At 50.5% G+C, this 27,224-nt stretch overlaps 1 protein-coding gene across 2 annotated transcripts in view; it reads left to right on the top strand.

The window, feature by feature from the left end:
- RASAL1 (RAS protein activator like 1) overlaps nucleotides 1–27,224 on the top strand; it is a 101,970-nt gene that overhangs the window by 6,487 nt on the left and 68,259 nt on the right. Inside the window, exons 2-5 of one of the 2 annotated variants that reach the window (XM_038373370.2) lie at nucleotides 9,534–9,590; nucleotides 14,896–15,009; nucleotides 15,703–15,764; nucleotides 21,878–22,007. In XM_038373370.2, the coding sequence (XP_038229298.1) occupies nucleotides 9,534–9,590; nucleotides 14,896–15,009; nucleotides 15,703–15,764; nucleotides 21,878–22,007 (363 nt within the window). Of the gene's footprint in view, nucleotides 1–9,533; nucleotides 9,591–14,892; nucleotides 15,010–15,702; nucleotides 15,765–21,877; nucleotides 22,008–27,224 lie in introns of those variants that run through there. The other variant, XM_043497814.1, reaches the window with a different exon arrangement.

Below are 27,224 nucleotides of genomic sequence, written 5' to 3'. Positions count from 1 at the left end.
AGAAACTATGTCGCTATGGGGTGAGAAAAATCCACACCCCTGAGCAGCATAGTTAAGCCAACCTAAGTTCCTGTGTAGACAGTGACAAAGCCCTGGCTGGGATAATTTAGTTGGGGTTGGTCCTGCTTCGAGCAGGGGGTTGGACTAGATGACCTCCTGAGGTCTCTTCCAACCCTAATCTTCTATGATTCTATGGTGGAAGAATTCTTCCGTTGACTTAGCTACCAACTCTCGGGGAGGTGGATTACCTACGCCGAGGGGAGAATCCCTCATGTTGCCATAGGGAGTGTTTTCAGTGAAGCGCTACAGCAGAGCAGCTGTTCTGCAGTAGCATCTGAAGTGTAAACAAGCCCAAAGAGACGAAAGCCATACCTACACTACAGAGTTAAGCCGACTTAAGTTAACATTGACGATTGTAAACGACTGTGATTACATTGTTTTGTGCATGTTCCCACAACGCTCCTTGTGTTAGTGCTCTAGCACCAACAGAGAGAGCAGTGTACCATGGGTAGCTATCGCACTGTGCAAATCTCCATCTTCTCCCTCTGGGCATACTGGGAATGGATCACAGCGCATCCTGGGACTGGGTCACCACCCCCATGATGCAGTTTTTTTCCATACCATAATTCCAAGGGCTTCCGACTGTGTTTTGTGCTGTTTTTCAACTGCCCCTGCAGCGCTGGCCTTACCCTGAGGTGAACTGAGGCAGCCGCCTCAGGTGCCAGACTGTGGCGGGGGGGTGGAGGGGGGCGCCACAAAGACCCAGAGTGTAGAAAATGGTGTCTGCTGTTGGTGCATCTGGATTCTCTCTGCTCCAGATGCACAGAGATGGGGGAGAGCTGTGCTGGAGGGAGGAGGGCACAAGAGACAGAACAGGCAGGCAGGAGAAAAGGGGAGAGGGAATAACAGAAAGCAGCAGCAGCTGCAGGGGGAGTGAGGAGGAGGAGCCTCTTATGTACCTTTCTAGTCCCCCCAGGGCCTGGACTGATTAACCCCAGCTTGTCAGGGAGCTTCCTGTTTCCTGCTGCTTCCCTGAACCCCCTTGAGGAGAACAGGCAGCCTACTGAAGTAGTAGGAGCCAGTTAGGCCCTTAAGACGCTGACATCTTCCCTCACTCAGGCCCTGCTACCAGCCTGCTTATTTGTCCCCTTTAATTGAGTGTTGAGAGCCACTATAGCTGGCAGAACAGCAGTCATGAGAAAAAGAAGAAAACGCCCTCTGGGGCAGCATTCAGAAAAAGAAAGAAAGCAAAGGAAGCTTTTCTATCTAAGCAGGAAGGAGCTCTCCTGAGATACGTAGACACAAATGTTCATGGTGAGCCTTCCAGCCCCAGTGAGGATGTGCGCGGTGAGGAGATGCCTGATCTTCCAGTTAGTCAGAGTGCAGGTGACCTGGCAGCTACTGCAGCACCCGTATCTCCATCTCAAATGGATGTAACCCTGCACATTCCTGAAGAAAAGTGTAGATCAGAGACGAGTGTGGTGGAGGCGCAAGAAACAGCTGCTGCTGAGTTTAGTTCCTTAAGTCTAGGTGATCCAGGACTGTGGACCCACTTGAGCAGTAGCCTGAGAGACTTCCTTGTACTGCATGGGCCACAGCAAGTGAAAAACTTCATGTTCCCCAAAGACAATGAAAACAGAAGTTTCCATCCAACACATTACTTGCGTGAAATCCCCAATGGTGACAAAGTGGAGAGGCCATGGCTTATGTACTCAAAAACCCAGAATGCTGCATACTGTTTTTGTTGCCAACTCTTCCAGTCTAATGTTCCAGCCACATTGGGTTCTACAGGAACAAAGGACTGGAAAAATCTGGCTAGAAATCTGGCATGCCATGAGAAGGCAGCAAATCACCAGAGAGCATTCCATAGGTGGAAAGAGCTTGAGATGAGACTAAGTTTAAAGGCTACCATAGATGATCAGCATCAAGAGATGATTGCATCTGAGTCTCTTTACTGGCAAAATGTTCTGAAAAGGCTCATTGCATTGTGAGAATGCTTGCTACCCAAAACCTAGCACTGCGTGGCACTTCAGATCAGCTGTATGTGCCAAACAATGGAAACTTCTTTAAAATTGTGGAGCTGAAGGCTGAATTTGATGCTGTACTCCAGGAGCATCTAAGAAGAGTCACCACCCAAGAAATGTACACCCGCCACTACCTTGGAAAAAACATTCAAAATGAGATCATACAGTTATTGGCAACAGAAGTCAAACAGAAGATTGTGGCAGATCTGAAGTCAGCAAGATATTACTCTGTTATTCTGGACTGCACACCTGACATCAGCCATATGGAACAAATGACTTTAATGGTGCGTTTTGTAACAACAACAGAACCTAGTGAAAATGTCCCTGCAATGGTGACTGTCAGAGAGCATTTTCTGGAATTTATTGACACTGATAATACTACAGGAGCTGGTATGACAAGTGTGCTTCTTAAAAAGCTGGAAGATACAGGAATTGCGATAGCTGACATGAGAGGTCAGGGCTACGATAATGGTGCCAACATGAGAGGAAGGAACAGAGGAGTGCAGACACGGATCCGAGAGTTAAACCCTTGAGCTTTTTTTGTCCCATGCAGTTTTCATTCATTGAACTTGGTGGTCAGTGATGTAGCATCAGCTTCTAGTGAGGCTGCTGAATTTTTTAATGTAATTCAAAGCATCTATGTATTTTTCTCTGCATCAACTCATTGATGGTAAATTTTGAAGCAACATCTGGGAACTTCCTCTCTGACACTGAAACCACTGAGTGCCACATGATGGGAAAGTCGAGTGGAATTGATAAAGCCTATCAAACACCAAATTGGGAAGATAGATGATGCCATAGTTTCCATTATGGAGGGTAATGCTTTGACAGGAACTGTTCTTGGGAGAACAGTGGCAGAGGGAAATGGAATCACCAGAAACATACATAACTTCAAATTTCTGTGTGGCTTAGTGTTGTGGCATGACATACTGTTTGAAATAAATGTTGTAAGCAAGAGACTCCAAGGTGTTGACCTTGATATATCTGTAGCAATGGAACAACTAGACAAAGCAAAGTCATACCTACAGTTTTACCGGTCAGATGTGGGATTTCAAAATGTCCTGAAGAGTGCACAGAAGTTGGCAGAGGAACTTAACACTGAATCTATTTTCCCACCCATTCAAGAATACAAGAGTCACCAAAGAAAACATTTTGATTACGAGGCACGGGATAATCCCGTAAGAGACCCCAAACAACAATTCAAAGTTTAATTTTTTAACCAGGTGCTAGATTGTGCAATACAATCAGTTGAAGAATGTTTCATGCAGCTTAAGGAACACAGCAGTATATTTGGGATGTTGCATCATATTCCAAAACTCCTCACTATACCTGAAGAAGACCTACACTAGCAATGCAGGGCACTAGAGACAGTATTGACACTAGATGACATGTGCGATATTTATGCGAGTGATTTAGGAGATGAACTGAAAGCCCTTTCAAGATACATTTCAGCAGGATCAACTCCAAAGGCTGTTCTGGAATATATGTGCACAAATAAGATGACCACCCTCTTTCCAAATGCTTTTGTTGCTCTGCGCATACTTCTAATACTTCCTGTAACAGTTGCCAGTGGAGAACGCAGCTTCTCCAAGCTGAAGTTAATAAAAACACATCTATACTCCACAATGACACAGAGAGGCTGGTCGGCCATGCAACCATCTCAACAGAGCATGAACTGGCCCAGACTGTGGACCTTCAGCAGGAAGCACTTCAGCTCTTCGCGATCAAGAAGGCACGGAAAGCACCACTTTGATTATTCAAACAGATAAAAATGCCAGTATTTACTAGGCAGACAAGAAAAGTTACATTTGCTGTTCAGGTGTTTGAAAGTTAAGTGTTACTTAAAATTTTTGAACAAGGCATTTTAAGTTTTTAGTTCTCCTTTACTGGGGTAGGATTAGAGCAGTACCATGAGAGCAATAGAACAGGAAGAAGGCAGAATTGAGACCTTTCAAAGTTTTGGCCAAAGCGAGGGGATGTCATTTGACCTCCTCGCCTCAGGTGCCAAAATGTTGTGTGCTGGCCCTTTGCCCCTGTGAACTTTATGCCCACCATCTCTTCCTAAAAGCATGGATCCTGCACTACGCTCCAGTCTTGTCATGAGTTTTATGAACACAACATGGCTAATCCTGCAGTATTTCATGAGCTGTGACTCTGAACAGGAATCCATGGTGCTTTCCCTCCTGTGTGCCATGGAAAGAAACAATTCAAGATTGATGTTGGCATTCACAGAACAGCTACGCACAGCGAACTGTCACTATTGGGCTCGGGAAACAAGCACTGAGTGGTGGGATCAGATTGTGATGCATATCTGGGACGACAAGCGGTGGCTGCAGAACTTTCCTATGCGCAAAGCCACTTCCTTGAACTGTGTGCGGAGCTTGCTACCCCTTTTCCCACCCATGGCATAAGGAAACCAAAATGAGAGTTGCCCCAACAGTGGAAAAATAAGTGGTGATCACTGTGTGGAAGCTGGCAACTCCAGACTGCTACTGGTCAGTTGCAAATCAGTTTGGAGTTGGGGAAGTCCACTGTGGGGGTTGCATTCCTGCAAGTGTGCAGGGCCATTAATCGCCTCCCGCTACGAAGGACTGTGACTCTTGGAAATATGTGTGAAAGAGGATGGCTTTGCAGCAATGGAATTCCCTAACTGAATCAGGGCAATAGATGGCATGCATATCCCAATTTTGACCCCAGACCGTCTTGTGACAGAGTACATCAATAGAAAAGGGTACTTCTCTATGGTATTGCAGGTGCTTGTGGATCACCGGGGTCATTTCACTGACATCAATGCGGGGTAGTCAGGGAAGGTGCATGACGCACACATCTTGAGGAACACTGGCCTGTACAAAAGGCTACAGGGACTTTTTTTTCCAGAGCAAAAGATTCCAGTGGGGGATGTTGAAATGCCCATAATGATCCTGGGAGACCCTTAGCCTATCTCTTACTCCCATGGCTCATGACACCTTATATCGGAAACCTGGACAGCAGCAAGGAGCACTTCAACAATAGTCTAAGCAGGTGCAGCATGCCCATAGAATGTGGGTTCACCTCCTTATCTGAGGGAGGCACTCCATCAGTGCGTAGGAGCTGGCCCTCAAGGGAACATCTGCAGAAGTAAAAGAAACAACACACAGAGTCAGTATTGTGTGTTCACTCAGTATTGAATCATAAAAGTTACACACACCTCTTTCTCACTTTCCTTTGGCCAGCACGCAGCACAGCCAGAGCACTAAACATCGTGAGTTCAGCCTGGGGCAAGTGGTGCAAGATGAGACAGAGGCTGGGTGGTTTCAGAAGGGGATCAGTACACACACCTGGGGACACTATTCTGAATACTGGCACCATTTTCCACAGGTGGGGAAAGTTGAAATCACACTACTGAGGATAAGAAAAGCTGCTTGCCCATGTCCTGCTTTGTTTCTTGTACAAGTGATTCACAATTGGCATGGCAAAGTTTCCTACAATGGGAGAAGAAACAGCAGGAACCTTTCGCAGAGGATTGCAGAGCCCCCACTGCATAACTGCCCAGGGGAATGTGAAGGAGATGCAAATAGTACCTAGTGTTAATTTCAATCTCTTCTCCCACGTGCACCATGTAACAAAAAAAAAAAAAACAAAAACACCTCTATCTCATGTTTCAGAGTAGCAGCCGTGTTAGTCTGTATTCTCAAAAAGAAAAGGAGTACTTGTGGCACCTTAGAGACTAACAAATTTATTAGAGCATAAGCTTTCGTGAGCTACAGCTCACTTCATCGGATGCATTACTATCTCATGTAAATCATTCACTATCAAAGAAAAATGAGTACTTACTGGAGCTCCCTCTCCTGCTTCAGGCACACCAGAGCTGGACTGCTGGGACTGGCTAGACCTCTCCGGAGTCAAAAAGAGGTCCTGGCTCTCTGGGCCACCGGATGAGCCTGTTGCACGTCCTCCTCCAACTGGACCTCCTCGTCCACCACTTCATCCTCAGGGTTGACTCCACTGGCTGCTGTCTCCAGTCTCCCTGAAGTATCTGTGGGGCCCTTGGCGGTGCAGGTGGGGTCGCCGCCAAGGGTGGTTACAGCTCCTTGTAGAAGCTGCATGTTTTCGGTTCCACACCAGAGAGACAGTTGGCCTCCCTTGCCTCCTGGTACACCTCCCTCAGCTCCTTTATCTTGGCACAGCCCAACTGCGTCCCTGTCATGCCCCTTCTCATCCATGCCATGAGCAATCTGCTTGTAGGCGTCAAAGATCCTAGGGCAGGATCAGCTGCTACTGTACAGCCTCCACTCCCCACAGACGCAGCAGCTCTGGTGTACTCCAGGCAGGAGTGCGTTTGCTGTGGAAAGCTGGCATGGTCAGCTGGGAAGATGCAATGTCCAGGTCAAGCAAACATGAAGAGGAATTTCAAAAATTCCCTGAGCTTTTAAGGAGGAGGAGCACATGCCTGTGTACCTGGCTAATGGGCAGCAGAGTAGAAACTGCTGGCCAGAGCGGTTATGATGGGCATTTTGGGACACTGCCTGGAGGTCACTTAGGGTGACATAACCAAGCACACTGACACTGCATCTCTCTAACGTTGTCACAAAAAGCTCTATGCTTCTCGTCGAGGTGGTTTTATTACATTGGTACAGCAGGGGAGTTACATGGGCAGGAGGGGCACTGTAGTGCGTACACCTCCACTGGTTTGTCGATGAAAGCTGCCTTTTGTCAACAAAACTGTGTAGTGTAGACAAGGCCATAGGTATGAATGTTGCCTGGCTGTCTGAGCCTGAATGGGTCATTAAAAAAAAAAAAATGACTGGCAGAGGCCTTGAGAAGATAATGGAAAAGCCAGTCACCAGGACATTGACATCTAGTAATCCACAACCCAGAGGGTGACGCGTTTCCCCACCTCTCAGTCGGGAAGCTGAGCTAAGACCCCAGCTCGAGAACAAAGGCCTGGGAAGGCATGAGGTAGGGGGATAAGAGATGGCTGCTGGAGGAAGGTGGGGACTCTCTTGCCTGGGAACTGACAGAGATCAGACTGAGAGAGACACAGAGCTTGACCAATGGGGTTCACTGCAGCTCTGCGCTAACTGGAATGGGCTATGCTGTGCTAATCTAAGGCTTGCCTAGGCTGGGTTCCAGCGGACTAATAAACCCACCTGTTGGGACAGTGCTGTCCCTGCAAACGTTTGGTGAGCTGCATTAATCTCTGCAGAGCAGGCAAGTCTCTCTCTCAGCTGGACTGGCTGAACAGAGCTCCTGGTGTGCTGAGCCCCAGAGCTTCAGCCAAAGGTGACCGTGAGGTCACGTGGCCTACCCAGGAGTCCCTTTGGGGTCTGACATGGCGAGAGACTGTTCCAAAGCTGGGGATGTAGCACCGATCCTGTGGATGCTTGGTGAGAGGGCCAGTGGTGGCGGGTTATTGGATAGAAAGGGAGTCGTGTTGTGAGTTTCATTCTTAAGGGGGAAAGGTCTCTTTAAAAAAGGATTTGCAGCTTTCCTTAAAAATGGTGAGACTCCAGATTTGCCTGATCTCCAGAAGTTCATTCCATAGCTGGATCCCCTCAACTGACAGTGCTATGTCCCCAGCTCTCCTATCATAGAAGATTAGGGTTGGAAGAGACCTCAGGAGGTCATCTAGTCCAACCCCCTGCTCCTGTGCTAGAAAAGTACCACTTTAAAAAAGAAAGCTGAGTGTCCCCATCACCTGACTCTGGGAGGTGCGGATTTCCAGAAAAAAAATCCCCAATATCATGAGACTAGTGATAAAATAATGAAAACTCCATGAGTCAGTCCCACTAAAGTCAAGGGGCTCCCCAGAGTTGCAGGGATATTCCCACCCATGAATTATTGCAGGATCATGCCCTATATTTCACCGACTCATAGATTCCAAAGCCAGAAGACACCACTATGCTCATCTAGTTTGACTTTGCGTTTGACACAGGCCATAGGACTTCTCCACAATAATTCCTGTTTGAACTAGAGCAGATCTTTTAGAAAAACCTCAGTCTTTATTTAACAATTGCCAGTGATGGAGACTCCACCGCAACCCCAGTGTTATAAATTCACACCTTAGTTGCATTATACATTAACATTAAACAGCTTTGAAATAACATTAGGATGAAAACAAGCCAACTCTCACACATACAAGAAAGACTCATGGATCAATTAGAGGGAGTGAGTTATAATGAAATGAACAGCTGTCTAAAATTGGTACAAACTCTGAGTTTGATTGTGCAACACAGAAAACATGGCAGCTTAGGGTTAGTAAGTGAGCTGATCCATCAACAGCCTTACATTGCCTTGTCAGGTGAGTTCCTCACTGACTACAATTCACCTCCTAACTGAGGCCAATTGTCCCAATGCTGCTTATTTTCTCGTTTTGTGGAATTTTGAAACTCACTGAAAAGATAAATCCTGAGAGAGATAAAGTCTCTTCTTATCTCTGATCAGTACAGAGGGATGTTGTGTGAAAGAAACCAACTGTCAAGAATATATGAACAAATCTAACCCCTTGGGTTAGATCTCAGACAGCGAGTCCCACGAGGTTAATGGAGCTATGCTGACTTTATAGGAGCTTTCTCTGGCTGCTGCTATGTATTCCCTGACCAGGCTGGGGTTAGAGCAGTGGTTCTCAACCAGGGGTCTGGGGCCCCCTGGGAGGCTGCGAACTTGTTTCAGGGGGTCCTCCAAGCAGGGCCAGTGCTAGACTTGCTGTGGCTCAGGGCAAACAGCCAAAGCCCCACGGCATGGGGCTTAAAGCCTGGGGGCCTGAGCCCTGCCACCCGGGGCTGAAGCCAAACCTGAGCAACTTAGGGCCGTCAGGACAGAGCAGTGACTCCCCAGTGTATCTCAGGGCCTTGCCCCATCTGATTTTCCAGGGATTGTCTTAACTAGGAATGGGGGACCACTGGCTAACCCCCAAAACTTTCTTCCTCCTTGCAACCCTTCACTCCCTCTATGAAGCTATGTCCATTTCTAGTTCCAAATTTTTGTATCCAGTCCTGATCCCAGTCAGGCCCTGCAGCGCCCAGCTACCATGCAGAAAGCAGTTCCTCTGGGATTCCTGTTCGAGTCTGCAGGCCCGAGGGTTTGAGGAAGCACCTGCACTGGAACCTGTTGAGTGCTGGCCCAAGTGAATGAGATGCTCAGCCCCATGCAGGCTTTGGCCCCTTCTTCTGTGCTGCTTCCGCCCACCCCAATATGCCCCGGACCCACAGTTTCTGCTCAGATGCCTCTGGTCACTTCTCCTTAGAACAGAACCCTAAAGCCATAGGGCTAGAAGGGCCCGCAAGGATCGTCTAGTCTAACACCCTCCCCCCTCCCACACCAAGGCAGAGCGTCTGGCTGCCTGAGCCATGCTCTATTATACCTGTGCACCAGCCTCCAACTAGTGCCCCCCACTGTAGCTAGCTGCAAACAGTGCTCGCCCTGGTGACCCTGGAGGGCTGCAGAGGCCTGCGGGAGGTGCTTGGACACCACCGATACCAATGCCCTGCTTAATACTAATCTGCCTGCTTATTTGGTTTCCCTCCCCAGGTCTGGCACCAGCGACCCCTACTGCATTGTCAAAGTCGACAACGAGGTGGTAGCCAGGTGAGTGTGCCATGCTGGGGGCCCTGGGGATGGAACAGGACAGCACAGTCAAGGAGGGGCGTTTGCACTGCCAGGGTTCGATGCCGGGTGACGTGGCTCAGTGTGATACAGGCTGATGTACAGAGCAAAGCGCTGGTCTCCGCTCACTCAGCTTTCTCTGCAGGCGTTGATTTCCTGGTGTGTCTGCAGGACGTGGCTCTAAGGCTTGCAGCATCTGGAGCTATCAGTCGTATCTGAACATACATGCCAGCTGTGCTTGCACTCAGCGAACTTAGGTCATAGGCTGAGTCTAGTCCCATCCGCATGGCAAACAGCTGCCAAGTTAGGAGGCCTGAAACTCACCCCCCACCCTGCTGAGAAGGGCCCAGTCCTTGCTCATGGCTTTAGTGTATTTGGGGACAGGGTTAAAGCTCATTGCATCCCATCTCCACCAGGGGATGGAGCCATATTTGAGCGTGGCCACTTGCCCACAGCATGGTTACCTTGGCAGTGCTGATAGGGTCTCTGGCTGGCTGCATTGGGGGCAGATGTGCTGTTTGTAGGGCTCACACCCCTGCCCCACCTGTTGCAGGAGTCAGCCTTTAAACTGTAGCCTTAACATGCTGGTGTCAGCCCCGCACTTGCGTCAGCCAGCCAATGCCTGGGATCATGTGACCTAGCAGGAATAACATAGAACCATGGCCCTTAACCACTGGGCCCTTAATCCCAGGCATTGGCCCGAAGGGGGCTGGGATCTCCAGACACAGAGAATCTCATTCACGCCAAGGATCTTATCAAGGGCTGAGCAAAGCTACCTGGCCCACCCTGCATTAGGGGAGGGAGCTGCGAGCTCAGCTGTTTGGCCCAGCACTGAGTGGGTCACGTCAGCTGGGTCTCCTGCGTTGTGCCCTGAGAAGGGGTGAGTGAGATACTGTCCTGCAGCTCTGGGGGTCGGCTGTAATCCAGCCCTGGAGGGGGAAACAACAGAACCTCAGGGCCAGGGAACGAAGGGTCACCTTGTGGATAAGGCCCAAGGGCTGGGACTCAGCAGTTCTGGGTTCTAACCCCCTCTCTGTCGCTGACACACTGGGCAAGTCACTTAGGGCAGATTTTCAAAAGTGGCCACATATTTCAGTGCTTGATTTTCGGTGCCCAATTTGTAACACCTGGAGCCTGCTTTTCAGAGGTGCTGGGCCAAGCAGCTGCCTCTGGAAAGCTGGGGCCGGCAGTACCTCCAGCAGTCAGGCCCTGAGTGTGTTAGATCGGGCAGCCAAAAAACTCGCTGCAACTTCTGAAAAAGTGGGTCCGTGTTGCTCTGTGCCTCAGTTTCCCCATCTGTGGAATGGGGATGATGACACTGCCTGCCAGCTGTGCAAGGGGCTTTGAGATTCTGGGATGGGAGGTGCTGGAGCATGAACAGTGGGGGAGCTCTATAAGCTCAGCACGTGCCTTTCTCCCCCGCCATGTCTGGTGAGGCCAGAGAGGACCCCATGAGGGATGATGCGCCCAGCGTCACATTGCACAGAGGAATCAACTCCAGGCCCAAACTGTCTCTCCTTGTGCCCCCCCCAACCCATGCCCAACTCTGGCTGTCCTAGGCTGGCTTCCGAGAGCGTGCTCTCACGCTGCCCTGTTCACCATGATGACTCCTATCTCTGTGCCCTCCTACCCCATACTGCGCCTGCCTGGGGGGGAAGCCTTTCTGCCCTCCCATGTGCTGGCTCCAGGAGCCCACAGGGTGGGAAGAGTGATGGGGCTGCAGCCACAGGGTCGCCAGCTGCCTGCACTGCCATGTAATTCCTGTGTGGGCCAGGTGGGGATGGCAATGCTGTGCCATTGCGTGAGGCCATCGGGTGGTCCCCATGCTGGCATGGGCGTGGTCGCTTGAACCAGCCCTGGTTATAGCTGCATTTGGTGGTTTCCAGCTGCACACAGCTCCCTGCTTGCTCTCTGGACAGAGGAGACTCTCGCCTATGATTCCCTGGGGGCGGGCAGCATCCTCCAGGCTGGGCTCGCTCCCCTCTGCCCCACCGGTTCTTCACCCTGTCCCCGTGGTTGCCGTGGTGCTCCAAGTCCTGCGGCAGCGCAGAGAAGCTGCTCTGGAGCTGGCCACTGATGAAGTGGTTTCTATGGAGAAGTCCATAAATTATTCCCCCTTCTGGAGAGATGGCAGCGTCTCCCCCTTTCCAGCCAGCTGGCCGAGTGCTCGCTGGAGGGGAGGGAGGGAGTATCTGGCCAGAGCTGGGGGAGTGGGCACAGGAGAGCAATACAGGGTCAGGGGCTTGGGTCCTCCCAGCCTTGGGTCCTCACACACGGCCAGCACATCTCCTTCCCTCCCTCCCTCTCTTCTCTTCCACTCTCTGTCTCTCTCCCCTTCTTCTTAATCATCTCCTGCCCCCTGCCCCTGCCCATCCCCCAGCTTTCATTTCCTGAGCAGCCCCAGATCTGGCCCAGGCTCATCGCCAGCCTTGCTGCCACTGCACTGTTCTCCCCCCTGGGAAGCCACACTTTGTCCTGCTCATAACTCCAGGGGAGAATGGAAACAACCTCCTGCTCCTCGGAACTGCCACATCCCGGCCAGGGCGGGCCCCGCCACAGCACTGGGACTGGTGTCTGCGGGTAAAGCTTGGTCCAGGAATGTCTTTCGGTGGGTGGGGTGCTTGCAAAGTCTGGATCCAATCTTTATGGGCTTTTGGAACTGGGAGTTTGTTCCCAGCCCAGCACCAAGGCTGCATCCTCATTCCATCCAGGGACATCCATGCATTTTCAGGCAGCTAGCTCCTCTCTTCGCAGCCTTCAGCTCAGCTCCGTATGATGAGTTTGGGGACTGGGATTTCCATGCGTGTGGGGCTCACCCACTGGAGGCCAGCACAATATCTCCCCTCTGCAGGGTGCAGCAATTGGTTTCCCCTGAATCCGATCCCAAGGCTGCAGAATCTCCAGCAGGAGGTCACTGAGCAAGGGAAGCCAACTCCCCTAATCAGCAGGGAGCTAGATGCCTTCATCTCCTCCTGCGCCCAAGGCCTGAGAGCCCAGATCCTGCAGCAGGAAGAACTGGGAGGAAAAGCAGGTGTACTGGGGTAGCAGACGGGGTCTGTCCCCGAGATGGCCACCACTGCACCTCAGCTCCAAACCCGGACTCCATACCCAGTCCCAGTTAAGGAGGTTTATTCTTTTACGAAAAAGGTTAAACCAACAACTAGAATGCAGTCTTAAGTCAGATCCTGGCCCCAGAGGCAATGTACGGGGGCGACACATGGAGCCAAGTGCCCCCCCAGATTTCTGCCACGGTATGCCAGCTGGGTCCCCTCCCTGCGTGGCAGCTCCTGGAGCTGGTGAGCTGCAAGTTGTGGCCACAGGGAGAGGCAGCAGCAAACAACTGAGAGCTGAGGGTAAGGAGAAGTGCCCTGGGGGGGAGGGTGTATGTGACTCAAGGCATTGGGGGAGGTGTGGACCTTTAAATTGTGCCCACCCCACTATCAGCAGGTACCAATTGTCTCTGCCTGGCTCCAGGCGCAGGTTCACCCCTCCCAGGGTCTCTGACATTCCAGCTTCTAGCAGCTTCCTCCCCTCCACCCACGATGCTCTGCCCTTGGAGCAGCAGCCCTGAGCCCCCTTGCTCCAGGGATTCACTGCAGGAGTTAGCTCCCCTCTTGTGTGGCCTTTGCTGCTCAGGGCCCAGCTTGTCTCAGTCCTCCCTCTCAGCTCCCTACTAGCTGCCCTTTGTAGACCCAGGGGCAGCCCAGCCCTCTTTAATTAGCTGGGCTGGGCTCCGCTGCTCCAGTCCAGGGGCTCTGAGCTCAGTCTCTCCACAGAGTCCCGCTCCTCTGCAACAGGGACCCACAGCCTGGGGGGGATCCCTCTTGAAGCTCCCACATGCAAGGTAGCTGAAATGCTTGAGCACAATGTTTCCTTTTGCTCGCTGAGAGGCTTTGGAGCTGATTGTTCTGAATCTGAATCCCCAAGCCCTGGGAAATGAGATGGGGAGCTGGGAAGTCATGAGCTCTAGCTCCAGCTCAGTCACCCACTTGCTGTGTGTCCTTGGGCAAGCAGGTTAATCTCTCTGGGCTAAATTAATTCCTGGCTGTGTTTTCATTAACCGCAGCAGATGGGTTTGGCCCTCTGGGCCTCACTTTCCCCATCTGTAAAATGGGGATAATGATGCTTCCCTGCTACATGGCAGGCTCAGGAGGGCTGACTGGCTCATGTCTGCATGGCACCTTCATGCTGTAAATTGCTGTAGAGGTGCTGAACTCTGCTCTTTTTCTCTTCCTTTCAGTGGGGTGTAAGCCAACGGCAGCACTCAACTCGCTGCCTCCCCTTCCCTCCACATGGGATCCACAGCAGTGGTGAGGGCACTGAAGCCAGCCAGTGTTGAGGTTTCCTTGGGTGTCAGAAAACAGTCTGTCTTCCCCAGCTCACGTTCCCCCCACCCCCTGTGCTGGGACAAAGCAGCAGTAGATGCCAGCCCCAGGTCTGGAAGTCCCAAGGGGGGTGTGCCACATGCAATACGAGCCTTGGGCCAGCAGCCTGCTGTAGAGAAGGAGGCTCTGAGATATACCCCACAGGGAGCATGCAGTGGGACTGGCAGAACTGGGAGCTGGAGTTTGCTTGAGACGGGCCTTACCAGCTCTGTGGGTTTGATCTCGGGCAAATGTGGCAGGGTTGTGATGCTGCATGGGCTGGGCAGCCTTTGGGTAGGTGTGCCAGGACTATTTGTGTGTGCCAGGTGCTGTACATGTTGGCAGTATCTGGGTGAGTGTGCTTGTGCGTTGGCATTTGCGTGGCTGTGTGTGTTGGTGGGGATTGTTTGCTGCTGGGATGTGTATTGCCAGTAGCTGCGTGACTGATTGCTGGTGACATTTACATCCCTTTGGCTATGTGTGTGTGTTGGCTGTAGTTCTTTGTATCAGTGTGTCAGTGGATGCTGCATGCCTCTGGTAGGGGCTGTGTGTACCTCTGTGCATTTGGTGGGGTCAACGTGCGTGGTACATGCTCTTGACTCTTGGAGCTGTGAGGTCCAGATGGCATCTCTGACAGTCGGGGGTGATCTCTCAATCCCTGAGCAGGGCCTGAGCCTCTGCCTCTCCTTCCAAAGCCCTTGGGAAAAAGCAGCTAGAGTAAATCTGCCCCAGTGGCCATCCCCAGGGGTAGGGACTGAGCCTGTAGTTCCCACAGTGATGGCTGGGTCCACCAGCTGTGATCCTTCTCACAGCCCCTCTCCACTGCTCCATGACCTATGATGCTGGCTCGGCCTAATTGCCTCTCACAGGGGTGGTCCTGGTCACTGGCACTGACTTCACCTGCCCCTGCGCTCTGTTTGCAGGACCGCTACTGTGTGGAAGAACCTGAATCCCTTCTGGGGGGAGGAGTACACCCTGCACCTGCCCAGGGGCTTCCACAGTCTTGCCTTCTATGTGCTGGATGAGGACACCATTGGGTAAGACAGTGCTGGGGGGCATAGGGGGCTGCTTCTGGGCCTGGAGAGGACCCCGGGTCTGTCTGGGGCTCAGAACATGAATGAAGTGCAGTGGGTCTTACTGAGCCAGGCTCTGCTTGGAACAATGGAGCTGCCCCTGGGCTCTGGTGCCACGTGCTGGCACACCCTTTCCCTGGGGCTGGTCCCTGACTCAGCAGCAAACAGGCAGCAGGATTATTAGAGTATTTACTTTCCCTTATTTCCTTGCAACCCCCCACCCCCATCCGAGGGCTCCTCCACAGTCTGGGCCTCTGAGCTTGGGGCTGACTTGGCCATTGGTTTGCCTCAGGGATGGGTGTGGGAGAAGCCCATCAGTGAACAGTCACGGAGGAGGAATTCTCTGCTTCCCAGGGTTGTTTTTTCCAAGACCTTGTGGACAAGGCACAGGACGGGCCTCAGGAGATGTAGGCTCTCTGATGCTCCAGTGAGAGGCTCCCGACTGTAACTACTGCCAGAGACAGACGTTAGACAGTTGGTTTCCTTGGTGGAGCTGTGCAGAGCAAAGCACGAAGGGAATGAATCCCTCCCTGAACAGCTGGGTGATGCGAGGAAGCCCGCTGAGGTGGATTGGCCCCTGGGTAATCTGCTCCTTGGCTGTGCAGGGCAGTTAATTCCAGGCATTCTTTGCCCACACCTGGCTCTCTTTCCTTGCAGGCACGATGATGTCATTGGCAAAATATCGCTCAGTAGAGAATGGATTTCGTCTTACCCACGAGGTAGGTGCTGGGGCAGTGGAGGGAGCACTGGGGCTGCAGCAGTGTCTTATGGAGACAGTGACTGGGTCACAGGGGACATGCAGGGCAGCAGGCACCAAACTGGCAACTTATGGGCCATTCTGCAAGGCCTGGGTTTGCCAACTTTCTAATTTCAGAAAACCAAAGACCCTTACACCACTCCCTGTTCCGCCCCTTCCCAAGGCCCCACCCCTTCTCACTCCATCCCCTCACCTCCGTCTCTTGCTCAGCCCACCCTCGCTCACTTGCTGATTTTCACCAGGCTGGGGCAGGGGATTGGGGTGTGGGAAGTGGTGAAGGCTCTGGCTGGGGGTGCACCTGGGGTGGGGCCAGGGATGAGGGGTTTGTGGTGCAGGAGGGGGCACCAGGCTGGGGTCAAGGGGTGTGGGAGGGGGTGCAGGGTACAGGCTCCGGGAGGGAGTTTGGGTGTGGGAGAGGGCTCCGAGCTGGGGCAGGCGGTTAGGGCATGGGAGAGGGTTCAGGGTGCGGGCTCTGGGCGGCTTTGGCTGGTGCAGTTGCAGGGGCTCCGGGAGGCGCTGATGTTAGGCAGCCCCTTAAATAGCAGCTGCACCAGCGCTGCCTTGGCATTTCTGGGCCTCAGAGGCTGCTGGATCTGCTATGAACCCTGGACACATGGCTCGGCCAGCGCACCGAGGGCAAAAGATTTCCTGTTCTCTGGAATGCAGGGGGAGAGAATTCCCCACAAGTGACACACCCACCCCGCTGCTGCCCCTGGCTTGCTGCTCCCCCCATGGAGCCCAAGACACAGCAGCTCTAGGGAGGGCGCTACTGCAGGCCCTCTCCTCCTCTCCCCGCCATTTGTCGTGACCCCCCCCAGCCCCTCTCCTTCGTCCACCCCAGTCTGGCCACTGGCTGGTGCCTTCACGCCCAACTGCTGCCCGACTCTGCTCGGACCCGTTCCCAGGGAGAGCAGCCCAACTTTAGCTCCATGCTTCTGCGCAGCCCATTCATCCCATGGGGAGGCTGCAGCCCACAGCCCCTTACCTACTGGCCGCATGGTCCTGAGACGAGTCCCGTGAAGTGGGCTACTGGGCCCGAGGCAGGTGATGGCGGCTCGCCTTGGCTCCCTCCCCTGCTGCCAGCTGCATCCAGCCCCTGGGGAGCTGGGCTGGCTCCTCTTTCCACTTCCACCGGCTGGGGAGCAGCTGGCTGGGTAGGGAGGGGGCTGAAGGCACTTCCTAAAGGCCACAACGCCCCCTCCACAGAGAGCCCAGGGTTAACCCTGCCAGCCCCAGCCTGCAGCTGGGTGCCTTTCCCAGCCCCTCCATGGGGATCCACTCCCTGCCCGCCAGGGCTCACACCGGCCCCAAGCTCCACAGAGAGAGCTGCTGCAGGCCCCATCCTCATCCCCCCGCCACCAACCGGACTTTTAACGGCCTGGTCGGTGGCCCCAGCAGGGCCCTGGCATGTTGCCAATTTAGCTAGTTTGTTACTAGATTTAGTGACCTTTTGGTTTCCCTAGCGAGAAAATAAGTGTCAAAGTGACCAATGACAAATCTAGTGACTTTCACTGCCAATTACAGTGACATTCAGAGGAAGAAGAAAAGGAGTACTTGTGGCACGTTAGAGACTAACAAATTTATTAGAGCATAAGCTTTATCATCGGATGCATCCGATGAAGTGAGCTGTAGCTCACGAAAGCTTATGCTCTAATAAATTTGTTAGTCTCTAACGTGCCACAAGTACTCCTTTTCTTTTTGCATATACAGACTAACACGGCTGCTACTCTGAATTCAGAGGAAGAAATCACCAATATGCATAGTCACAAAATCATTCACAAGCAGCTCTATAGTGTTAATAAAATCCATTCCATGCTCTTCTTACTACATTCTGTTGCACACTTAGTCAATGTCATTACATCTCAATGGAGCATCTCCTTGGAAGGAATCACATTCCAGGGCTTCTTGGGCTGAGATCACTATAATCTGCAGGTGAGAAAAAGAAGTTTGTGGAGGCTAATTAAATACTTTGCTAAAGCGAGGCGCACTTTGGAGAGAGCACCAGGTCCAGGGCTTGTTTTTACCCAGATGTGGTTCTTTCTGGCTGCTACATAGTAGGTAGCACAGCCTGTGATGCAGGGAAAGATGACTAATAAAGTGGGCGGAGGAGGGGCAAGCAGGTTAGCCAGCGAGGAGAGCCACATGGATGGACGGTGGCTTGGGATGAGACAGGGCTCCAATGGGGCGGGGGGAGCGCCGTGTCTCCAGGGATGCAGGCCTTACTACAGGATCAAAGGTGGAGCTTGCTTGATTTCTGTTCCCCTTTACTCCTTCCCCTGGCTTGGCCTGGGGTTAACTGCCCAGCTATTCTCAGAAATCAAACCCTGGAAGTAGGGGGAAGGGGTCCAGCTGGCGGACTTTTGGTTTTTAAATCTTCTTTCTTGATTCCCTGCAGCGCTGAGCTCAGGCCAGGCGAACGCCCTCTTCCCCCCGGCTCTGGGCTAACCTGCCGGCTCAAATCCAGGCTAGCAAGAAAGGGAGGCTCAGCTGAAAGTAACCAAACCCGGCCAACCTGGGCTGCCATGGACAGAGCGCCCTTCCCAAAGAGCAGAGGGCTGCAGTTTACTAACGACAAAAGTGTACCGGTGTAGTTGCTTCCGGTGTGCAACAGAATGTAGAAGTGCATGGCATGGGTTTTATTAACACTATTGAGCTGCTTGTGAATGACTTTGGGACTATACTCTCCTGGGTGTGTGTATATAGATAGATAGATAGTTAGATAGATATAGATATTGTGACCAAGTTCCTGCTCTACCTTGGTGGGTCTTGCGCTTATTGGCGGATTTGCTCGCCTTGGAGCTTCATGGCAGCCCTCAGCTTGGCCATTTTTCTGAACCCACAGTCCAGATCAACTCCTCCTGTGTCTGAGCAGGAGTTGGGAGGATTTGGGGGAACCCGGCCCGCCCTCTACTCCGGGTTCCAGCCCAGGGCCCTGTGGAATGCAGCTGTCTAGAGAGCCTCCTGGAACAGCTGTGCGACAGCTACAACTCCCTGGGCTACTTCCCCTGGCCTCCTCCCAACACCTTCTGTATCCTCACCACAGGACCTTCCTCCTGGTGTCTGATAATGCTTGTACACCTCAGTCCTCCAACAGTCCGCGTTCTCACTCTCAGCTCCTAGTGCCTCTTGCTCCCAGCTCCTCACACGCACACCACAAACTGAAGTGAGCTCCTTTTTAAAACCCAGGTGCCCTGATTAGCCTGCCTTAATTGATTCTAGCAGCTTCTTGATTGGCTGCAGGTGTTCTAATCAGCCTGTCTTAATTGTCTCCAGAGGGTTCCTGATTGTTCTGGAACCTTCCCTGTTACCTTACCGAGGAAAAAGGGACCTCCTTAGCCTGGGGCCAATATATCTGCCTTCTATTACTCTCCTATAGCCATCTAGCCCGACCCTGTCACAATATATAAAATTCTCTGTTGAATTCTCTGGAAATTTTGTTTGGTGACATTTTTGATTCCTTTTGAAAGCTTAAACAGCTACATCTAGCGACTTTTCAGGGTTTGTCTAGTAACTTCCTGCGCTGTGGAGTTAGCAACACCCCCACCCCCTCCCCCCAGCAGCACAGAGTGGCAGGTATTGGCAGATGGAGAGGGCAGGTCATCTGGCAGCATTGTTCCTGTGTTGCTGACTCTCAGGATGTTGTTGTGATTCTCCTGCTATTTGGCATCCAAGCCCCAGGTCTTGGAGTCATGTGGTTACGAAAGAATCTCAGCTTGCCTTTTCAAAAGAAAAATGGTTTTCTAGCCTTTAGATGGTGACAGGTTTCAGAGGGGTAGCCATGTTAGTCTGTATCAGCAAAAATAATGAGGAGTCCTTTTGGCACCTTAGAGACTAACAAATTTATTTGGGCATAAGATTTGTGGGTTAGAACCCACTTCATCAGATGCATGGAGTGAAAATACAGAAGCAGGTATAAATACATGAAAGGATGGGGGTTGCTTTACCAAGTGTGAGGTCAGTCTAACGAGATAAATCAATTAACAGCAGGATACCAAGGGAGGAAAAATAACTTTTGAAGTGGTAAGAGAGTGGCCCATTACAGACAGTTGACAAGAAGGTGTGAGTAACAGTAGGGGGAAATTAGTATTGGGGAAATTAAGTTTAGGTTTTGTAATGACCCAACCACTCCCAGTTTCTATTCAGGCCTAATCTGATGGTATCCAGTTTGCAAATTAATTCCAATTCCTCAGCTTCATATTGGAGTCTGTTTTTGAAGTTTTTTTGTTGAAGAATTGCCACTTTTAGGTCTGTTATTGAGTGACCAGAGAGATTCAAGTTGTCAAGGTTTCTTCCCCACTCTGAACTCTAGGGTACAGATGTGGGGACCTGCATGAAAAACCTCCTAAGCTTATTTTTATCAGCTTAGGTTAAAACTTCCCCAAGGTACAAACTATTTTACTTTTTGCCCTTGGACTTTATTGCTGCCACAACCAAGAGTCTAACAAATATATAACAGGGAAAGAGCCTGCTTGGAAACGTCTCTTTCCCCCCCCCCCCCAATCCTCCCAAACCCTACACCCCCTTTCCTGGGGAAGGCTTGATAAAAATTCTCACCAATTTGCATAGGTGAACACAGACCTAAACCCTTGGATCTTAAGAACAATGAAAAAGCAATTAGGTTCTTAAAAGAAGAATTTTAATTGAAGAAAAAGTAAATGAATCACCTCTGTAAAATCAGGATGGTAAATACCTTACAGGGTAATCAGATTCAAAACATAGAGAATCCCTCTAGGCAAAACCTTAAGTTACAAAAAGACACAAAAACAGGAATATACATTCCATTCAGCACAGCTTATTTTACCAGCCATTTAAACAAAACAGAATCTAACGCATATCTAACTAGATTGCTTATTAGCCCTTTTCAGGAGTTCTGACCTGCATTCCTGCTCTGGTCCGGGCAAAAACAACACACAGACAGAGAGAACCCTTTGTTCCCCCCCCCCCCCGTCCCCCTAGCTTTGAAAGTATCTTGTCTCCTCATTGATCATTTTGGTCAGGTGCCAGCGAGGTTATATTTAGCTTCTTAACCCTTTACAGGTGAAAGGGTTTTTTCCTCTGGCCAGGAGGGATTTAAAAGTGGTTAGCCTTCCCTTTATATTTATGACAGAAGTGTTCTCCTACTGGTTTTTGAATGTTACGATTCTTGATGTCAGATTTGTGTCCATTTATTCTTTTGCGTAGAGACTGTCCGATTTGGCCAATGTACATGACAGAGGGGCATTGCTGGCACATGATGGCATATATCACATTGGTAGATGTACCGGTGAACGAGCCCTTGGTGGTGGGGCTGATGTGGTTAGGTCCTATGATGGTGTCCCTTGAATAGATATGTGGACAGAGTTGGCACCGGGATTTGTAGCATGGTTTGGTTCCTGGGCTGGTGTTTTTGTTGTGTGGTGTGTAGTTGCTGGTGAGTATTTGTTTCAGGTTGGGGGGCTCTCTGTAAGTGAGGACTGGCCTGTCTCCCAAGATCTGTGAGAGTGAGGGATCGTCCTTCAGAATAGGTTGAAGATCCTTGATGATGCGCTGGAGAGGTTTTAGCTGGGGGCTGTAGGTGGCATTAGACTGACCTCACACTTGGTAAAGCAACCCCCATCCTTTCATGTATTTATACCTGCTCCTGTATTTTCACTCCATGCATGCGATGAAGTGGGTTCTAACCCACAAAAGCTTATGCCCAAATAAATTTATTAGTCTCTAAGGTGCCACAAGAACTCCTTGTTGTTTTTTCTAGCCTTTGATGCTTTGGGGAAAAGGCAGCAAGTGCCACCCAAAAGGGCACCCGAAAGACGAGGAAAGAGAACCCTGTCTATTGTGATAGTTTTATAGCTCTCCTGATTTTAAGCCAGTCTCGTGATTTTGGGGAGCTGGGGGGCTGACTTGTGATTTTTGACTGTTTGGGGCTGGCCATTCTGTGGCTAACACCCCTCAGGCCTCTCCCATGGCACGGGGTGGGGGGCTGCGCAGGGAACGCATGTGGCCAGCATGGCAGCTGACATGCTGCATCACCCCCCTGAGGTAGGTGGGGCAGGGAGAGCCAGGGAGCTGGTTACATGGACTTCTCTGCCATTGCAGGGATTGACAGCTGGATCAACCTGACGCACGTGGACCCCAATGAAGAGGTTCAGGGAGAGATCTGCCTGGATCTGAAGGTGCTAGAGGAGCCCCAGAGGAGGGCCCTCCACTGCCATGTCATTGAAGCCAGGTAGGAGTAAGTGGCTCCTCTCTCTCCCACCCTCCTCTCTATCTTCCTCCATAGTGGTCTCCCCTTTCCTCCCTCCCCTCCCCAGCCAGAACGACGAGCCTGCGGGTGGTGGGCGGTGACTCATTCTGAAGTTATCCAGAACCATCCAGCAGTCAGGGTGAGGTTTGTTAGCCAGTTGGGGGTGGGCAGGCACATGTCTCACCTCCTGTTAGGGGTGGAGGGGGAGTGAGACTGGGGCGAAGGGTGAAGGGTGATGAGCTAACACCCATCTGCCACTGAGCTGCCAGTGTGAGCTCTCCCTGATCAGTGGCCTGGGAACTCACCCTCTTCTTCCACGCTCATGGCCTCCTTCCCACACACCTGCTCCCTGCCCACTTCTCAGATGTGGAACGGTGCCAGTGGAGGCTGCTGCACTGGGACTGATGGGAGAAAAAGGGCCGCTTGATCCAACCCAAGCTGAACAGTGCCACCTCCTTCCCCATGGTGTGCCATGTGCCCTGCAGCTGCTGCTCCACTTTGTTCTATCCTCATTCAATACAGTGGAATAATTGGGGTTGAAATTCTTTTCCTTCCTCATCCATTTGGCACAATTCCTATATCAAGCGTGAAGAAATCAAGGTCCTTTTTAGCCCCTGCTTCCCTTCTGCTAGCAAATATTGATATTCCAGTAGCCCTTAGAGACCCCAGCCAAGATCAGGGCCCCACTGTGCAGGGTGCTGGCTGTACACATAGTGAAAGACAGTCCATCCCAAAGAGCTCACTGTCTAAAGACAAAGGAGAGATGATTTTCCCTGTTTTACAGATGGCAACACTGATTAAGTGACATGCCCAAGGTCACACAGAACCCGTTGCAAAGCAGGGAATTGAACCCAGGGCTCATGAATCCCAGTCCACAAGCCAGTCCTTTCTCTCTAAAGCACTTAGGTCATGCATAGGCAAGAACCAGGTGCCCCACTAAGAATGGAGAGGAAAGGCTTTTATTGACATTGTTTAAATCTCTCTCTAAAATCCCATTCTTGCTGTGAAGCTGACGAGAGGTTCTTGCCTGAGTTGTGCTCTTCAGGAAGTGGTGCTGGGAAGAGTGAGGGCCCTGTCTGGGCTGGTGAAGAGATGAGATGGTGGGAGAGAAACAAATTAGTTTAATAAATGTTAAAGAGGAATAAGACCCCCCCCATTCTCCTCCCAGCACTAGCTAATTTAGAGCTCAGGAAAGGCGGGCAGTGCCAGTGCATAGTGTGGGCAGGATTTATGCACTTTCCCAGCACAGCCCCTGTGTCGCTTCCTAGAGGTACCAGCATTGTGAGGCACCTCATGACCACCTGCCCTTAGCGTGAAGAAGTCTTGCCTATGCCTGCCAGGGATCAGCTCCCCGACTCCACCAGCCTCGGGCAACGCAAGCCCACCCCTCTCAGCGTACACAGACTCTGCTGTCCCTCCGCAGGTTAGCAATAGGCACACGCCAGCCTCTGAGCCTCTGAGTGCCCACCCGGAGTGTCCAGCTGCTGTTCCACTGGCCACTCTCCGTATTCACAGACTCTTTGCTCCCAAAGGAACCATGCACCACAACTTACCAGCTACACCTGAGATCACAGCTCTGCTCAACTCTCAGCACTTGGATATGTTTATAGTGTAAACAAGCCAAAATCTAGCAAACAAAGAGTAGAGATTTCAAATAATTGCAAGTAGAAGTAACTGGAAACAAATGGTTATATATAAAATAAACTCATAACATGCATTCTAGAAGCTTGACTTAACTAACTTGACTTGATTTTCTTGGGACCTAGACAAATTAGAGGATTGCCAAAAGAAATCTGATGCGGTTAAACAAGGACAAATGCAGAGTCCTGCATTTAGGACAGAAGAATCCCATGCACCGCTACAGACTAGGGACTGAGTGGCTAGGCAGTAGTTCTGCAGAAAAGGACCTAGGGGTTACAGTGGACGAGATGCTGGATATGATTCAACAGTGTGCCCTTGTTGCCAAGAAGGCTAATGGCATTTTGGGCTGTATAAGTAGGAGCATTGCCAGCAGATCAAGGGATGTGATCATTCCCCTCTATTCGACGTTGGTGAGGCCTCATCTGGAGTACTGTGTCCAGTTTTGGGCCCCACACTACAAGAAGGATGTGGAAAAATTGGAAAGAGTCCAGCGGAGGGCAACAAAAATGATTAGGGGGCTGGGGCACATGAGTTATGAGGAGAAGCTGAGGGAACTGGGGTTATTTAGTCTGCAAAAGAGAAGAGTGAGGGGGGGATTTGATAACAGCCTTCAATTACCTGAAGGGGGGTTCCAAAGAGGATGGAGCTCAGCTGTTCTCAGTGGTAGCAGGTGACAGAACAAAGAGCAATGGTCTCAAGTTACAGTGGGGGAGGTCTAGGTTGGATATTAGGAAAAACTATTTCATTAGGAGGGTGGTGAAGCACTGGAATGGGTTACCTAGGGAGGTGGTGGAATATCCATCCTTAGAGGTTTTTAAGGCCCGGCTTGACAAAGCCCTGTCTGAGATGATTTAGTTGGGGATTGGTCCTGCTTTGAGCAGGGGGTTGGACTAGATATCTCCTGAGGACCCTTCCAACCCTGATATTCTATGATTCTATGAATTAGATATTCTCCCCAAAGTCCTTCCAGTGTTTTTCAGAGTGGGTTCGCTGTGATTTTTCTATCATGAGACAAGTCACACTGTCAACTTGCTTCCTTGGTGAAAGATTCATAGAGTTACCTTTGCCCTTCCCCTGGATATACTCCAATGACTTATTGCCATTAGTTATAAACAGGACGCCCCCTGCTGGTTGTTTTTTCCTTTATGCTTCTTTCTTGTAGATTTTTGCAAGCTCTTGAGTAGAACCTGGCTCCATATGCAAATAGACCCCTAATGTGAAGCAAACATTGCATAATGCCCAGTCTATTAGCCCCTGCCTGAAAGGAACCTCTCCTGTTTATTTGCCAGGTTTCAGAGTAGCAGCCGTGTTAGTCTGTATTCGCAAAAAGAAAAGGAGTACTTGTGGCACCTTAGAGACTAACAAATTTATTAGAGCATAAGCTTTCGTGAGCTACAGCTCACTGCTCACGAAAGCTTATGCTCTAATAAATTTGTTAGTCTCTAAGGTGCCACAAGTACTCCTTTTCTTTTTGTTTATTTGCCTTAACTCCAAGCCTTTGAGAACAGAATTGCCAATACAGACACACACTGCATCCGATGAAGTGAGCTGTAGCTCACGAAAGCTTATGCTCTAATAAATTTGTTAGTCTCTAAGGTGCCACAAGTACTCCTTTTCTTTTTGCAAATACAGACTAACATGGCTGCTACTCTGAAACTCCTTAAATATTATCCATACATACATTTTGCAATGAGTGTGATGATCAGGGGGATACTGGCTCATAGTAGAGACCTCACATGCTGCCCCTTGGTGAACTGTTATGCCTACACCTGACCCCAGGGGTCCCTGTTAAACCCCAGACATTACTTGTGCCCTCTGCCTGTTGGCATCAAGAGGTCCCTGGTCACCCCTACCCCTTACATTGACACGGTAGGGTCAGCCACTGGCTAATCCATATGTGTCATCTCAGAACCCTCTTTCCTTGACAGTGTATCTGTCACTGCATTTTGTTTGCCCTAAATATGTACAGTTTCCATATCATGTTTCCAGAGATCTGTACTCCAGCACAGCAGTTGGGAGTTGGTATGTTTTGTTCTGTGTAGGCATACCAACAGAAAGTAGTGTGTTAGAGCCCTGAACTTCCTATGAAACAAATGGACTTAACTGCTTGACTGCCCAAACAATTGCATGACATTCTCTTTCTATGACAGAGTAATTCTGTTGTAGGGGGGAGGGGGTCTGTTTTTTACTTAAGAAAGCAATAGGATGTTTTTTATTGCCTTTACCAGCTTGCATTAGTATTGCTCCCAGGCCTGCGTGAGATGCGTCCACGCACAGTTCAAACCCCTTGTCAAAATCAGGACCAGCCAGAAAAGGTTTTCTCACAGAATTTCCTTTTCGTCACCAAAGGTTTTCTGACAGGCTGCCACCCACACCACTTTGTTGGACTTCTGCAAAAAGTCAAAACCTGCGATAGCAGACACAATGACACCGAACCCCACCAAGCCTGCAGGAATAATTAGCCAAGCCTATAAAAGTTGAACTTGCTTTTGGTTTGGTGCACAGGCCACTTAACAACTGAGTCCTCTTTCAAGGGATCCAAGCAAATCTGGCCCCCTCCTACCGAATGATTTTGAGTGCCCCCTTTTGACACTTTGACTGTGAGACCTGCACCCTCAGCGCAATTCTCAAATGTTTTCTGTGATCCTGCTAGGATTTGCTAAAGATTGCCATATTCTCAATGTAGGCCACAGCAAAGTCTTGTTTGTAACCAAGCTAATATCTGGTTAACAAGCCTCTGAAAAGTGGTTGCTGCATTAATTAGCCCAAATGGCAACGTTTTGAAGTAAAAAAGTTACAAATCAGTAATAGGAGCTGGATGTTTTTTCTGTGCTTCATCATCCAAGGGGATCTGCCAACATCCCTTTGTTAAATCTAGGTTGCTCAGGAACTTGGTCCTGCCTACAGTGTCTAACATGTAATCAATTTGGGCATGGAGTATGCATCAGGAACTGTGACCACATTAAACTTGTAATCAACACAAAACCTTACGGTCCCATCCTTTTTGGGGCCCAAAACAATAAAAAAAGCCCAGAGGCTGTTGGATCCTGTAATTATTCCCATGTCAGCATGCTAGGTATCTCCTTATGAATGTCCTCCTGCATTTGACCAGTTGTAAGGTGTGCTCTGCTGAGCGCATTTTGTGGTCCCACAGTGTTAATCTTATGGACCATTTTGTGAGCCAAGTCTAGCCTTCTGGACAATACCTGGTGATGCCTTTGCAGCACAGCCAGAATTTCTGCCTTTTAGCACTTTGCATAGATCAGTGCTCTGTAGTGAGATGTCACTATGGCATTTCCTCATCAAATCAAACAGCAGATCATGTTTCCAATGGTGTCATGATTGCGATACATGTTTAACCTGTTTCTGTGCTCAATCTGCAGTGCAACCAGATAACATTTATTACCCTAACACCTTAATAACAAAGTTAATAAGTTTGGCGGTTACCAAGTCCCCAACTAGCAGGGATAAAAGAGGAGAGAAAGAGAGGAAGGGGGCGGGGGGAAGGTTTCACAATCACCAGACTTCCCAGATCCAGATGTCTTGATATCCAGGTAC

The sequence above is a fragment of the Dermochelys coriacea genome, chromosome 15 (assembly GCF_009764565.3).
Source record: "Dermochelys coriacea isolate rDerCor1 chromosome 15, rDerCor1.pri.v4, whole genome shotgun sequence".
Taxonomy (NCBI): Eukaryota; Metazoa; Chordata; order Testudines; family Dermochelyidae; genus Dermochelys; species Dermochelys coriacea.
This window is presented reverse-complemented; position numbering and strand designations above follow the sequence as displayed.